At 44.2% G+C, this 15,162-nt stretch overlaps 1 protein-coding gene across 1 annotated transcript in view; it reads right to left on the bottom strand.

Annotated features, from left to right (window-relative positions):
• Positions 1-6,312: 6,312 nt before the first annotated feature.
• The window catches only part of LOC141154979 (cytochrome P450 2C23-like), a 54,813-nt gene continuing 45,963 nt past the window's right edge, over positions 6,313-15,162 (bottom strand). Inside the window, exons 4-9 of the mRNA XM_073641564.1 lie at positions 11,635-11,795; positions 9,146-9,322; positions 8,850-8,991; positions 8,534-8,721; positions 7,025-7,166; positions 6,313-6,907 (exon numbers count right to left, since the gene is read on the bottom strand). Of these exons, the coding sequence (XP_073497665.1) occupies positions 6,726-6,907; positions 7,025-7,166; positions 8,534-8,721; positions 8,850-8,991; positions 9,146-9,322; positions 11,635-11,795 (992 nt within the window). The 3' untranslated portion in view covers positions 6,313-6,725. The remainder of the gene's footprint in view (positions 6,908-7,024; positions 7,167-8,533; positions 8,722-8,849; positions 8,992-9,145; positions 9,323-11,634; positions 11,796-15,162) is intronic.

The raw sequence follows: 15,162 nt of genomic DNA on the forward strand, positions 1-15,162 counted from the left end.
CAGTGTCTTTTTGTGACAAAAAAAAACCTAAATAAAGTTCACCAAACACTCCACTTTACAGTTGTGTAGGCCACATTAGCTCATATTAAAGTCTAGTCCACACTTTATAAAATTAGTGTTTCTTATACCATTTAGCAGCTGTTCAGGAATAAGCACACTAAGCCCTTAGTACTTTTCTGCCTATCTTTATCAGTCTACCAAGATGAAGAAGGCAGGGAGTAAGGCATGTGGTCGTGGTCGTGGGCGTAGAGTTTCTGCAGGGAGAGGACGTGAGGATTCTGTGCCTGCAGGGAGAGGACGTGGGAATTCTGTGCCTGCTGCGGGCACCAGTGACTCAGCATCCCCCAGTTTTACCAGGGAACAGTCCTTTATGTGCAGCTTTGTAGGAGCTAGCCGTACCCCACTGCTGCGGGAGGACCAAATTGAAGCCGTTGTCGGATGGATGGCAGCTAACACATCGACTTCAATTAGTTCCAGATCCTCTCAGGTCCTGAGCACTGAAGAGCACCCATCTGTCTCTTCACCACCTGCCAAATTGCCAGGCAGTCAGAGAGCCCTGGACAGTAGCCATCTCTACTTCTGTTCTCTGAATCTCTAGGCTTGGAAAGAGGGGGCCAGCAAAGCAGAATTTGAGAATTTAAAGAAGAGGTAGTATGCAGTGATGCGCAACCATTTTGTCTCTCTGAATCTGAAGAGGCGGGTGGGCCAGTGCCTATGGTCATCAGAACACCTCAGTACACATCTGATGATGAGACTCAGGTGCCACTTTCTGGTGCGTACTGTGCTGTCGAGACTACCCAGGAGAAGCAGTTGTTTGAAGAGGTTGGTGTAGATGATGAGGTCCTTGACCCATCATGGCGTGAGGGACAGGAAGGTGGTGGGAGCAGCTCTGAGGAAGAGATTCCCCGAGCGGCCCAAAAAGGAGGGAGAGGGAGGGGGCAGACTTGATTGCCTGTAGCCTCCACTTCGGCACCCATTAGTAGCATGGCTCTTCCAAAACCCAAAGCGGGCGCTCTCAAGACTTGCAGTGCCTGGTCCTTTTTTGACACAGTTGCAGATGACATTTGCTTTGTCAAATGCAAGCTGTGTAATCAGAAGGTGAAAAGAGGGAAAAATGTCAGCAAACTCAATACCACAAATATGTGGAAACATGTGCGGACCAAGCACGTGGTGGAGTTTCAAAGACACACTGAAGACCTAGGCCAACCTACAGCGCCACCTACCACCTCTTCAGCTCGTGTTGTAGCCTCTTCCTCCAGCTCACACACAGCTGGTTCGGCTTCCTCACAGGATCATCATGGAAGAACCTCTGGCACTGTTGTAGAGACACAGTGTCATTCCACCCACAGCACCACGTTCCCTGTCATCCTCACACTCCCAGGCCAGTCTACAGCCATCGTTAGCACAGGCATGGGAGAAAAGGCGCCCATACTCGGCAAACCACCCCCGAGCACAGGCTCTGAATGCTGGCATTGCAAAACTACTGGCCCTTGAAATGCTATCATTCAGGCAGGTGGAGACTGACACCTTCCGTAACTTGATGGCATTGGCAGTCCCACAATACAATGTGCCCAGCCGCTTTTATTTCAGCAGGCAAGCCGTCCCTGCCCTGCAACAGCATGTGGAGGGAAAAATTAAACATGCGCTACAAAACGCCTTCAGTAGCAAGGTTCACCTGACCACCGATGCGTGGACCAGTAAGCATGGATAGGGAAGATACCTTTCCCTCACTGCCCATTGGGTAAATGTTGTGGAGCCGGGTACAGATCTTGAGAGTGGCGCTGTACGTGTTCTGCCAACTCCAAGGATTGCAGGAATCCAGTCTGTACACATTGACTCCTCCTCATACTCCAGTTCCTCTGAATCAGCGCTGCAGGAGCCGTCACGGTCTACCTCCACATGGTTACCTGTTACGACCGATATGAGCACAGCCGTGGCCAAACGTCAACAAGCCGTATTAAAATTAATTTCTTTGGGGAATCGAAGCCACACAGCGCAGGAGCTCTGGAATGCCATCAAGCAGCAGAGCGACGTGTGGTTTGTGCCAGCGAATCTCCTGCCAGGCATGGTAGTGTGTGACAATGGCCGAAATCTGGTGGCAGCTCTGGGCCTAGGCAACCTCACTCACATCCCATGTCTGGCACATGTGCTCAACTTGGTTGTGCAGAGTTTTTTGAGGGACTATCCGGATCTTGATGCACTGCTGCACAAAGTCCACCTAGAGTGCGCTCACTTGCGGAGTTCCAGCAACGAAAGATCGCGCATTGCAGCTCTGCAGCACCGATTACGTCTTCCGGAACATCGCATCATATGTGACCTACCCACCAGGTGGAATTCAACGTTACATATGTTGGAGAGGTTGTGTGAGCAGCAGGCAGCAGTAATGGAGTACCAGCTGCAGCAGGCGCAAACAAGTTGCAGTGCGCGCCGTTCACACTTCACCACCACTGAGTGGGCCTCTATGAAGGACATTTGCCACGTTTTGCGTGCCTTCGATTATTCCACGCGGATGGCGAGTGCAGATGATGCACTAGTCAGCATGACTATCCCCCTTATCTGCCTGCTTGAAAAAACACTGCAAGCACTAAGGGAGGAGGTTTTGGAAGAGGTGGAGGATGAGGAGTCACAAATGCCATCTGCTTCTGTACAGTCTGCGCAACGTGGTTTTTCACAAAGGCCTAGGCAGGGGACACTTTGTTGGGAGGATGAGGAGGAGTCAGTGGAGGAGGAAGACATCTGTCCAGAGGAGGGAGGTACACAATGCTCTAGTAGTCAGTATCTAGAGCGAGGGTGGGGTTATGCAGAGCTGGCAGAGATCACGCCTCAAGCAGGGGACAGCGTTTCTTGGCCAGTTGGCAGTCTGCAGCACATGGTTGATTTCATGCTGCAGTGCCTGAGAAATGACCACCGCATCGCCCACATTCTCAACACGGCTGATTATTGGGTGTCCACCCTCCTAGATCCTCGCTACCGGGACAACTTACAAAGCCTCATAACACCGTTGAACCGGGAGCGTAAAATGCGGGAGCACCAATACGCACTGGTGCATTCCATCATGTTCTCCATTCCACCCTAGAGCAGTGCTCCTAGTGCTTTACAAAGCATCTCAGTGCGTCGAGGCAGTGGAGGAAGCTCTGCACAAAGAGGGAGCAGAAGCATGGCCTCAGCACAAGGCAAGACCAGTATGGGCCAAATGTGGCAAAGTTTTGTGTCCCCGCCACAAATGTCTACACAATCACAGACGGCTCCAGTCAGCAGGAGGCAACGTTTCCGGCAGATGGTGACAGACTACATGTCTTGCCCTCTCAGTGTACTCCCAGACGGCTCTTCCCCTTTCAAGTTTGGGGTCTCTACGCTGGATACATGGCCAGAGCTTAGCCAGTATGCATTGGAGGTGCTGGCTTGCCCTGCTGCTAGTGTATTATCGGAAAGCGTCTTTAGTGCCGCAGGTGGTGTACTAACAGACCGTCGCATGCGACAATCCTCCGATAACATTGACCGGCTTACTTTTCTGAAAATGAACAAGGCCTGGATCTCACATGAATTTGCCAGTCCTCTTCCAGAATAAATAATTGGTTGGCAACAGTATCCAGATCTCCTCTTGTGTTCATGTTTCTACCACCTGAACTGTAATCCCTGGGCTCTAACACCGCCAGTTGCTGCTCAGAAGTGCCGTCTGCACAGTCAACACTTGGTCCAGTGTTATTGGGGTTCAGTAACGTCAGCTAATCGCCAGCTGTGTGTCCGGCAAATTCTCCTGCTCTGTCCACATCCACTCTACTACAGATTTAAAACTTGCTCCAATTACACCTCTGGCTCCTCTCTGTTTTCAGTATTATCCCTGAGCTCCAACACCGCCAGTTGCCGCTCAGATGTGCCGTCTGCACAGTCAACACTTGCTGCAGTGTTATTGGGGTTCAGTAACGTCAGCTGATCCCCAGCTGTGTGTTCGGCAGATTCTCCTGCTCTGTCCACATCCACTCTACTACAGATTTAAAACTTGCTCCAATTACACCTCTGTCTCCTCTCTGTTTTCAGTATTATCCCTGAGCTCCAACACCGCCAGTTGCTGCTCAGAAGTGCTGTCTGCACAGTCAACGCTTGCTCCAGTGTTATTGGGGTTCAATAACATCAGCTGACCCCCAGCTGTGTGTCCGGCAAATTCTCCTGCTCTGTCCACATCCACTCTACTACAGATTTAAAACTTGCTCCAATTACACCTCTGGCTCCACTCTTTTTTCAGTATTTACCCTGGGTTACAACCCTGCCAGCTGTTTCCCGGCAGTGTCTTTGGCATGGGTACTCCCTCCTGCCCAGCTTGGTTCCAGCACGCCAACTGTTTAGGGGTAGTGTCAACGTCACTTTGCCTCCAATACGTTGTCCTGTCGTGTTGCGGTCGGGTTAGCCGACTTCATGGTGCCTGCAGTTTAGGTGACTCCTATGTGGGCAGCGGGATCTGGCAATGAAGGCTGGTTCCATAGTGCCAATAGGACTGTGGGTTTCGGTAACTCAGGCCGGCTCGCTGCCTTGCAACTTTTTTTTTCATGTGTACCTTCCGCTACCCATCCGGGTTCCAGTACAGTCAGCTGGTTCTCGGCAGTGCCTTTGGCTTAGGTGCCTCTTTCTCGATATCCAAGTTCCACCAACGTCTGCTGGTCCTTGGTAGTGCTTTCTGGCACAGGTACCTCCTGCTTAGTAACCGGGTTTCAGTACCATCAGCTGGTCCTCGGTTGATTGGGCTAAACCTCTATGGCTTTATTGTCTCCCCCACCTCCCCCAATACATTCTACATTATTCTTAGTTGTTTTCCTTCATGTAGAATTTACCTACAAGGAAAGAAAGGGTTTATTTTCATTCAGATATTTGTGTCCCATTGACTTGCATTGGTTTCCGGTATCGGAATCGGCGATATCCGATATTTTTTGGGTATCGGTCCGATCCAATCCGATCCGATATTTCCCGATATCGGAAGGTATCGCTCAAGACTAATGCTCACGCATACAGGAGGAAACAAGAGTGGATGTGCGGGAGGGTGTGGGGAAATGCAAGGATTCACATTCTGTATAGTGAAGATCCAAATGTAGGAGGGTACAAGAGAGTCCATTGTGTTTTGCAGAAAAAGGGAAAGCGTGTGCTTTGTGTCCTGAGCAGAGAAGAATTTAGAGCAACTTACGTGTTACAGGTCAAGAAAGTGAGTCAGCAACTTCACAAAAGTAGGTCACACATTTTAAATAACATATCGTATGTAATATAAAAAATAAAAAAAAATCGATGAGCGCAGCCAATATACATAAGAAACAAATACCGTGCACTGTAATAAATTAATATTCACATAATGATCCTCAGTGGATTCCACAGAGTTTTACACTTATTAAGGAATCAGAATCAAGCTACTGTTCGAAATCACGGCAGCAACTGTTGTGCTCAGAATGTATAGTAATTGTATATAAAGCTGGACACACATGAGATAGCCTTTGGCCAAGTGTTCATTCAGCAAACATCAATCTCTCCTGACTCCTCAATACACATGAGCGCTTGGTTCGGCCAAATATATATATATTTTTTTACTTGAGGACAGAAGAGAAAACCTTTGCCAGAGGTGTCAGCTGTGAAAACATAGAACATTCTTTTCTAATTTTCTACTCCATCAACAAATTTGGTTTCCAGTCCAGTACCATCTATATCCTGATGACATCCAATTATACACATAGTCTCCTGACATCAACCCCACCTTAGTACAAAATACCAGGATTGTCTGTCCGCTGTCTCTGCCATCATATCTGAAATTGAATCTCTTCAAAACTGAACTTCTTGTGTTTCCTCCCTCTACTAACGTCCCTATACCCAATATAGCAGGTTCCATGAGTTGTTCAACTGTAATTCCCAAGCAACACGCATGCTGTCTTGGGGTCATATTTGGCACAGAACTTTCCTTCATTCTCTATATCTAAACACTCATGTTACCTGTACCTTAAAAATATCTCCAGAATCTGACCTTTTCTCACTTTTGACACTGCAAAATTTCTAACTGTTGCTCTTATTCATTCTTGACTGAGCTACTGCAACTCTACTGATCGGTCTCCCTCTTACTAAACTTTCTCTGGTTACCCATCTGCTAGAGCGTTCAATACAAACTTCTCTCACCCACAAAGCTCTCCACAGTTCTGCACCACGAAACATATCCTCCGTCATCTGTCTATCACCCTACCCATGCTCTCCACTCTGCAACTGATCTAAGACTAACATCTTCCATAATGTGAACCTCTCACTTAATGTAGTGTTGTATTAGATTCAGGAGGCAAAAAAAGTATATTGAAAGATATTTTTTATTTTAGTATTGACATCCACAACACATGGTGACACCCAGACATGATCTTGGTCTTTCTGCTGAGGCCCTGACATAATCTTGGTTTGTCTAATGACAACATTTGATAATAAAAATATAGATAGCACTGATCTCTTCTTTTTACTGAAGTTTTTGAAGGATAGGGTTGATAAGCAGTGCTGACTGAAGCTGCCACCTTCTTACTTTCCCAGCCGTGTGTTAGACACATGAAGAATAATTAGGAATTGGTGCTCATTGTGTGTTAATTTCTTTCTGTGAAAACCATGCTGGTGATTACCATTTTCCTCTTGTAGATTATGAGTAGATCAACAATTTTTAATTTCCATAATGTATAAAAATGAAGGATTTGGATCCTACTACCAAACTGAAGAAAATCTCCTCAACGAGGGACCGTGTACATCTCATATGATCGGGGTCTTGAGCCATTGGTATTGGGTTCAGGAGTGATTTCCAAGTTTTTTCTATCCACTGTGGGCTTTAATGTAAATTTTTGCAATGTAGTAGTTAAGAAGAGGAAGAGCTCCATACGAGCCAGGCCTTCTCCCACACACGCGCGTTTTCCTATGGGGACATGATTGTACAAATTGCACCATCAATATACATGATACTAGACTTAGACTCTATTCAAATTTACATAATTAGGTTTCTGGTAAGAACAGTAATTTAATGTTATTTTACCTATGGAAAATGGTATGAAAGCATCATGCTTCTTAAAGGCACCATTTTCATCCAAAAAATGTCCGGGATCAAACTTATCTGGGTTCTCAAAATGTTTGGGGTCTTTTAGGACAGAAGTCAACACTGGAAGCAGCAAAGTTCCCTGAAAATAGATGTGCAAAAGATGTAGACTATTAAAGCCAAAAAGGAAAATGAATAAAAGTCAGTTTTAGGTAATAATCATAGAAAAGAAACAAAAAGGATCTGTGTCCCCTCCCCCTTCCCCCCCAAAAAAGTGTAGCCATTTTTCTTTTTTGGCTCTGTCAATTATCACAGCTGAGCCCTATTCAAGTGAATGAGCCTAAATTGCAATACCACAGACGAAAAATACTCAAAGTGGAAATTTTCTGGTTCAGAGGGGAAAAAAAATTAGCAAAATTGCCTCTTCAGAGAGGAAGAGGACTTAAACTGTAAGTCTCCTTACCTTGGCATGCCAGGTATGTCACTCGCTACAAGGGGAAACGTTACCTCTTTGATGCCATTCAGAGGCCTCTTATACAGCCAAATCAGATCTCATGCTTTGCACTGAGGATGGACAATACCCCAAAACAGGTGTCTGGAAATTTTGATCCTGGTTTGTCTTTTATCCTAAGTCAAGCGTCAATATTGACTTTTAAAGTGATTCTGTCAGCAGGTTTTTGCTATACAAGCTGAAGAAAACATGATGTAAGGGTTAAAACACAGATTTCAGTGCTGCCTCTCTTATCAAGCTCTGTGGTTTTGTTTGCTTACAATGATTGTTTTAGCACCAGTAGCTTATAACTGACATTCAGCTCCTGTAATAGGGACCTCACTGTCTATGGACTTTGTACACTGAGAGCCTGGTGTGTGCAGGGTTTGCTTTTTCAGCTCTGCTTCATTCTATATCTAAAAACTTTGATTGTGTGAGAATGGCTGCACCCAGTATTCTAAGTGAGGCATCGTTGGATTCAGGTTCCTTTTGCCAACATCAGGGCTGCTTTCAGATGAGGTAGCAAAAATATGCTGACAGATTCCCCTTAAGATTGCTACTTCCAATAGGTGGCAGTAGAGTTCAAGCCCTCTTCCTCTCAGAAGAGGCATTTTGCATATTTAAACTCCCAAAGGAGCATTGCATGGCCTATAAGTCTCCTTACACTAGCATGTCATGCATGTCACTGTCCACAAGGAGAAACGTTACCCCTTAAGCCCCAGGGAGAAAAAAAAAAATATGTAGAAATTGAATGACCCAAGTCATCTATTGAGACAAGGAAGAAAATTGTACAGCTGAACAATGAAGAATCACCTTAGAGAAATCCTCAGTGGGAAGCCATTAAAGCAAATGGTGGACCAGGATCTCAGTAAAGTGCTGGATTTTAGTTTTTTTTTGATGATCCTTCATTGTTCATCTGCACAGGTTGCAATACAAGACAAATCCCAGTGAACAATTGGAATCTCAGAAAAGAGAGCCATAACAACAATCCAATCCATATGTTATGAAGTTCAGAATACCTTTGGAATATGGTAGCCCCTGAATATCGTGTCTTTGCTCGCGGCATGAGCCAGACCCGCGGGGACGATATCTGCAAATCTTTGGATTTCGTGGATCACGGCTTCGGTATATGGCATTTTACTCCTGTCTTCCATTGACGGACAACGATCTTTGCCTATCACACTATCAATCTCCTTGTGTATCCTGTCTGAAGTACGAAAAAGAAAATTCATAGAGAATGGGACTAGCTTCATGCAGGGATAGACTTATGGTGAATGCCTTCCAATAAAGACTATAAATGGTTTGTTGCATACTTTGACTATATGGCCATATTACCTTGTATTTCTGGATATTTCATCAGAATGAGGAAACCATATCTCATTGTCACAGTTGTTGTTTCTGTTCCAGCAATGAATAAGTCTGTAACTATTCCCTGTAGGTTCTTCTCATGAAATTCTGAGTTTGGATTCTTTTTCTCCTAAAAAGATACTTTGCCGGTGAAAATTTTGAAAACAGTTAAAAACTTTCACCACCAGTAGAAGCAACAAGGGTCAGGCATAATTTGAAGCCAAAAACAGCGGGTGCAACCCAACTTGTAAATAATATTCATTTAGAAGAATAAATTGATCTACCTCTTTTATCCTTATAAGGAAGCAATCTATTAGATCACGAGGACAATTCTCATCCAATGTGTCCTGATGAGCTCTCATCTCCTCCATTATAAACTCTTTTAGCTTTTCAAAACTTTGGAAAAATTTCTGGTGAGGGCCTGGAGCACGGGTCATCATGCTTGGGAATAGGTTAAGAATCTAAATGAAAAATAATATTATAAGATTAAAATGTGTATAAAATATTTACTGGTTAAATTTTAAAAGGTGTGAAAAATGTTTTTGAAAAGTATATATTTTTTTGGAAGATCCAGCATCAAATTGTATTAAACGTTCTGCCATACATCAGGTTTATTCTGAAAGCAGATGCCTTTTGACTTTTTTTTTTTTTTACTTTGGTCTTTCTAATTTCTTGATTTCAACCACAAACTTTTTTTCCTGAGACATCCTCCCCTACTTGTGGCGTCTTATATAGAAAATTAACAAAGAGATATTTCTTTCATCTTGACATCTGGTTGAATGGATGGCAAAAATATACTGTTTGTGTACCATAGCAACAGGATACTTGGCAGAAATTGCTCAGATGAGTCTGTGGTTTTTAAGGATAGTACTCATACCCATGTTACTCTATGGGGATGTGCAGATGTTTGATTTTTATTTGAGTGTCAATCAAAATCAGCAATTCAAGTAAATGGGTCAGATTTTTACAGACTGACTAAAAGGAGAAACTTTTTTTTTTCTGTCCACCTCTGTGAAAAACTAACCCCACTCTGATCAGAGTCTGATGAGCATTATTAAACACTTTCTCAGATGGAGAGAAAACAGTCTTGTGACCCAAGCCTTAGTTGGTTCCATCAACTACACTAATGGACGGCAGGAACATCTGCAGGACTTCGTTCTAAAAAGTAACTACCGTATATACTCGAGTATAAGTCGACCCGAGTATAAGCCGAGGTACCTAATTTTACCACAAAATACTGGGAAAACATATTGACTCGAGTATAAGTCTAGGGTGGGAAATGCAGCAGCTGGTAAATTTCCCCATCCTGCTATGCATGGCACCCCCCACCACCAATCCTGCTATGCATGGCACCCCTCACCCCCAATCCTGCTATGCATGGCACACCTCATCCCCAATCCTGGTACGCATGGCCCCTTCATCTCCAATCCTGGTACACATGGCCCCCTCATCCTCAATCCTGGTACGCATGGCCCCCTCATCCCCAATCCTGGTACGCATGGCCCCCTCATCCCCAATCCTAGTACGCATGGAAACCTCATCCTCAATCCTGGTACGCATGGCACCCCTCATCCCCAATCCTGGTACGAATGGCACCCCTCATCACCAATCCTGGTATGCATAGCCCCATCACTTCACACAAAAAATAAACACTTATACTCACCTTCGTTCTTCACCTCTACTACAGTGATGCATCCTGTTCTGCTGCAGCAGCTCATGTCAGAGTCTGAGCAGTGCATGAGGGCTCTGCCATGCGCTCTCTGACGCTAATGTGAGCTGCCGGCATATTCACTCTCCTCCATGCCGGGACTATGTGCGTGGAGAGGAGCGAATATGCATTCTCTTTAGTAGAGGGCACTGTCAGCAGCAGCTGCGGCTCAGCGCTCCTCTGTGCCCGCTATTAAAGAAAATGAATATTCATTCTTCTCCACGCCCATGGGCATGGGGAGGAGTGAATATTCATTTCCCTTTAGCAGCGGGTACACATGGTAGGGGGAGCTTTTTTAGCACATTTTTTGTGCTGAGAAACTTGCCTTATACTCGAATATATATGGTATGTTTTAAGCAAAAAGCTTGGTAGGGTGTAGATTTAAAACAACCACAAGGCAGTGAAACCTAAGTGGTGAAAGCTGAAAACTAAATGAGAAGAGAAGCACAATTTATTATTTCCTCCTTTTTTACCCCCTCTATGTATGTCACTAATCGTGAAAGTACGGTCTCATAATTTCCAGAATCTGGATAGTTAGTTAATATAAAATATTTAACTATCCAGAGCCTGGATAATAGGAGACCCTACTTCCACCATCAGTGACATTTGTAGTGGGGAGTAATGAAGGAGAATATAATAAGCTGTGCTTCTCATTTTGTTTCCAGGTTATGCCACTTAGGTTTCACCTCTTGTGAGATATAGATTATAGATATAGATATATTAGGGCTCATTCAAACGTTCGTACATTTTGGTCCAATCTCAGACCACAATGCAGATTCTGGCCGCGAGTCTTCAGACCAAAGCATGACAAACTGATAGAAATATATGAAGATGTCACGCTCAAGTCAGGAGAGCCACGGTCAGTCCGTGTATTAGCGGTCCGTGCTCGGACCAATTGGCACGGAAGTCTGAACGAGCCCTAGACTAACTAAAATGTAAAAAAAAAATAGGAAAAAAAAAACTTTTTGAGAGATGAAGCAAAAATATTCATGTAAGTAATCATAAAATATTAGTCCTGAATTTTGATTGTTTGTTATACCCATCAAATATTCTTCTATCACTCACCTGCCCCCAAAAACTGGTGAAAATCTTGACAAATTCTCGAATATGTGACAGCAGAGACATGAACTTTTCATCTTCGTAGTCAAATCTCTCACCAAACACGATGGAGCAAATAACATTAGAAACGACAAGGTGCAGTAGATCCATTGGATCAATTGGAGAGTCTATAAAAATTGCATAGAAATAGTGAGCGAGACAGATATATTATTATGAGATATAGATAGATATATATATATATATATATATATATATTTACATATATACACACACACTTCATTTTCTTATTCAAATGAATGAAAATTGCATGGTCTTTATCTTGTTGCACAATATTGTGTGTTTGCGTGCTGGGCTCTAATATTCCAACATAGATGTCCAAATCCCCTGCATGCCATGCACACACCGTGGCACTAATAGAGTCAACTTCCCTTGAATAGATAAAGAAAGTTCTTTAGACTTTTTGCTCATATGGGTGTGAGTTGTAATTCCAGACAAAAGCCCATGGATTGGTGTGGTGTTGGATTGGTGTGGTGTTGTTTCTTGAAAAAAATAAAACATTTTAATTTCGATCTAGAACAACCTCGTTTTGTTAGGTGTGATTATTAATTGTGATTACAACCTTTGCTGTCTGACTTTACCTCTGTTTCATATACTTTTCTATTGCTTTGAAGTGACCCAGAATATCTGATAATCCCTTTTATGCAGGGTTAAAAAAACTGTTTTATTGTCTATTAGTCTCCTTTTTGGAGGAGCGGTGTTTCGGAGGAGTTTTTCTTTTTATGAAGCAATTGTGCAAGTGTTTTCTTTCCTTAAGGGCTCACTCTCAACTGCCGGGGGGGGGGGGGGGAGGGGATTGCTATAATGTTGGTCCAGAAAAGTAGGACGAGTGTCATGCGAGTATCATGAGAGTGACATGCAAGTACAATGTGATTTTTCTCAACTAGCATCAGTATGGCATGTGTATACAATCTGTATGTAATGCGTTTTAAGATGATATTTTACACACTGAAATCATTATGTAATTTAAAGCTAGTTTTCTAACTAATAAAACAAACTTATACACAGATATAGATAGAAAGTATAGTGCGAAGCCCCACGTCAATTTTTTAAAATTATTTCAGGAAATTCATGAAATAATTAAAAAAAAATTGACGTGGGGCTTCGCACTATATTTGTGTCCAGCCAGGTATAGCAGGCAGGAACGGGCTGCCCCCAACCACCAGCTGCCTATTTGTACCTGGCCGGACACAACAATATAGGGAAGCCCTTATTTCTTAATTATTTCATGCATTTCATGAAATAATTAAAAAAAAATACGTGGGGCTTCGCCCTATTTTTGTGTCCAGCCAGGTACAACTAGGCAGCTGGGGGCTGCAATCCGCAGCGCAGGGAGGCCCAAGCTTTCTGGGCCCCCCACCCTGCTGCAAATTGCAGTCCGCAGCCACCCCGGAAAATGGCGCGTTCATAGAAGCGCCATCTTCTGGCGCTGTACCCAACTCATCCAGGGCCCTGGTGCGGTGGCTCACTGGGTAATAAAGGGGTTAGGGCCAGCTTGGCATTATCAGCTGGCCCTAAGCCCGAAATTCATGGAGTCACGCCAATATTAGACATGACCACCATGAATTTCTAGTAAAGTATTTAAAAAAAACACAACACCCAGAAAAAAGTAATTTAATTGAAATAAACACACAATTCTTTATTGTTCTAAATTAAACCATACTTACCATCACGCCCATTCCAGCTGAAGCCAACGATCTCCTGCAATAAAAGAAAAATAATAAAGTAACATCATCGTTACCTTTCCATGGTTCCCAGGACAGCTTCAGCTCTGCTACATCAAGATGACAGGCTGGACCGCAGCAGAAAGCTGCCATCCAGCCTGTCATCCCGCAGACACTGAGAAGCGCAGGCTTGCTTGCGCTCCTCAGTGTCTGGCTGTGACGGCATCCAGATGAGCCGAGGTCATGTCCAATGATCTCAGCTCACCTCATGCACGTCACTGACAGCGTGGGAGAATTCTCACGCTGAAGCACTGAGTGCAGGAGAATTTTCCCACGCTGTCAGTGACGTGCCTGAGGTGAGCCGAGTTCATTGGACATGAACTCGGCTCATCTTTATGCCGTCACAGCGAGACACTAAGGAGCGTAAGTGTGCCTGCGCTTCTCAGTGTGTGCGGCATGGCAAGCTGGATGGCAGCGTTCTGCTGCGATCCAGCCTGTTATGTGAATGTAGCAGAGCTGAAGCCCTCGTGGGAACCATGAAAAGGTAAGGATGATGTTGGTTTATTATTTTACTTTTATTGCAGGAGATCGTTGGCTTCAGCTGGAATGGGCGTGACGGTAAGTATGGTTAATTTAGAACAATAAAGAATTGTGTCTTTATTTCAATTAAAGGACTTTATTCTGGGTGTTTGTGGGTTTTTTTAACTTTGACTATGGGGTTAGTAATGGGGGTGTCTTATAGACGCCTCTCCATTACTAACCTGGGCTTGATGTCAGCTGGCATTATAAGCTGACATCAACCCCAGCCCTATTACCCCACTGTCACCGCTACAGGGCAATGGGAAGAGCGAGGCTAAGTGCCAGAATTGGCGCATCCTATGGATGCGCCATTTCTGGGGCGGCTGACGGCTGGTGTTTCTAGCCTGGGAGGGGGCCAATATTCATGGCACCCTTCCTGGGCTATTAATATCAGCCCCCAGCTGTCTGCCTAGCCTTTGCTAGCTATTAAAATAGGGGGGAACCCACATCATTTTTTTGAGGGGTCCCCCATTTTAATAGCTATTAAAGGCTAGTTATTCAGCTGGGGGCTGATATTAGTAGCCTGGGAAGCTCCGTGGGTATTACCCCCTTCCCAGGCTTCAAACATCTGCACCAGCCGTCTGCTTAACCTCGCTAGAGCCTAAAATTATGGGGAACCCCACGCCAATTTTTTTTTAAATAAATCCTTTATTTTAACACTAAATGACAAGTACAGTAACCAACACTATCACTGTACTTCATATATATGTGACTGACATGTTTCTTTCTATCTAATCTATGTGTGATTCTCTATTCCTTCTATTCTAAATTGTCCGGTACCGCTGCTGAAATGCCGGCCGGCTTTTTTAAAGAGACGGTGCATGAAAACACTATTATTTTTTTTAATAAATCTTTTACACTAAATGACAAGTACAGTAAGCAACACTGTCACTCTACTTCATATATATGTGACTGACATGTTTCTATCTATCTAATCTATGTGTGATTCTCTATTCTTTCTGTTCTAAATTGTCGAGCACCGGTGTATGCCGCTGCTGAATTGCCGGCTTTTCATGTTTCACTGTGAGCACTGTTCCCATCGATTTGGGCAATCACTGTAATGCCACAACCACCATGGGTGTGGCATTACAGTGAGTGGCAGACAATCCCTGCATGATTGGTGCTCTAAATAGCGCCAGACATGCCGGACACGCTTTTGGTGCACGAACAGTTTTTTGCAAATCGTTCGGGTTCGTTGAACAACTCGAACACCGCCCAAAACAGCTCGAATTTG

The sequence above is a fragment of the Phyllobates terribilis genome, unplaced genomic scaffold, assembly GCF_046119375.1.
Source record: "Phyllobates terribilis strain yellow unplaced genomic scaffold, ASM4611937v1 Scaffold_7__3_contigs__length_470593459, whole genome shotgun sequence".
NCBI classification, from domain to species: Eukaryota; Metazoa; Chordata; class Amphibia; order Anura; family Dendrobatidae; genus Phyllobates; species Phyllobates terribilis.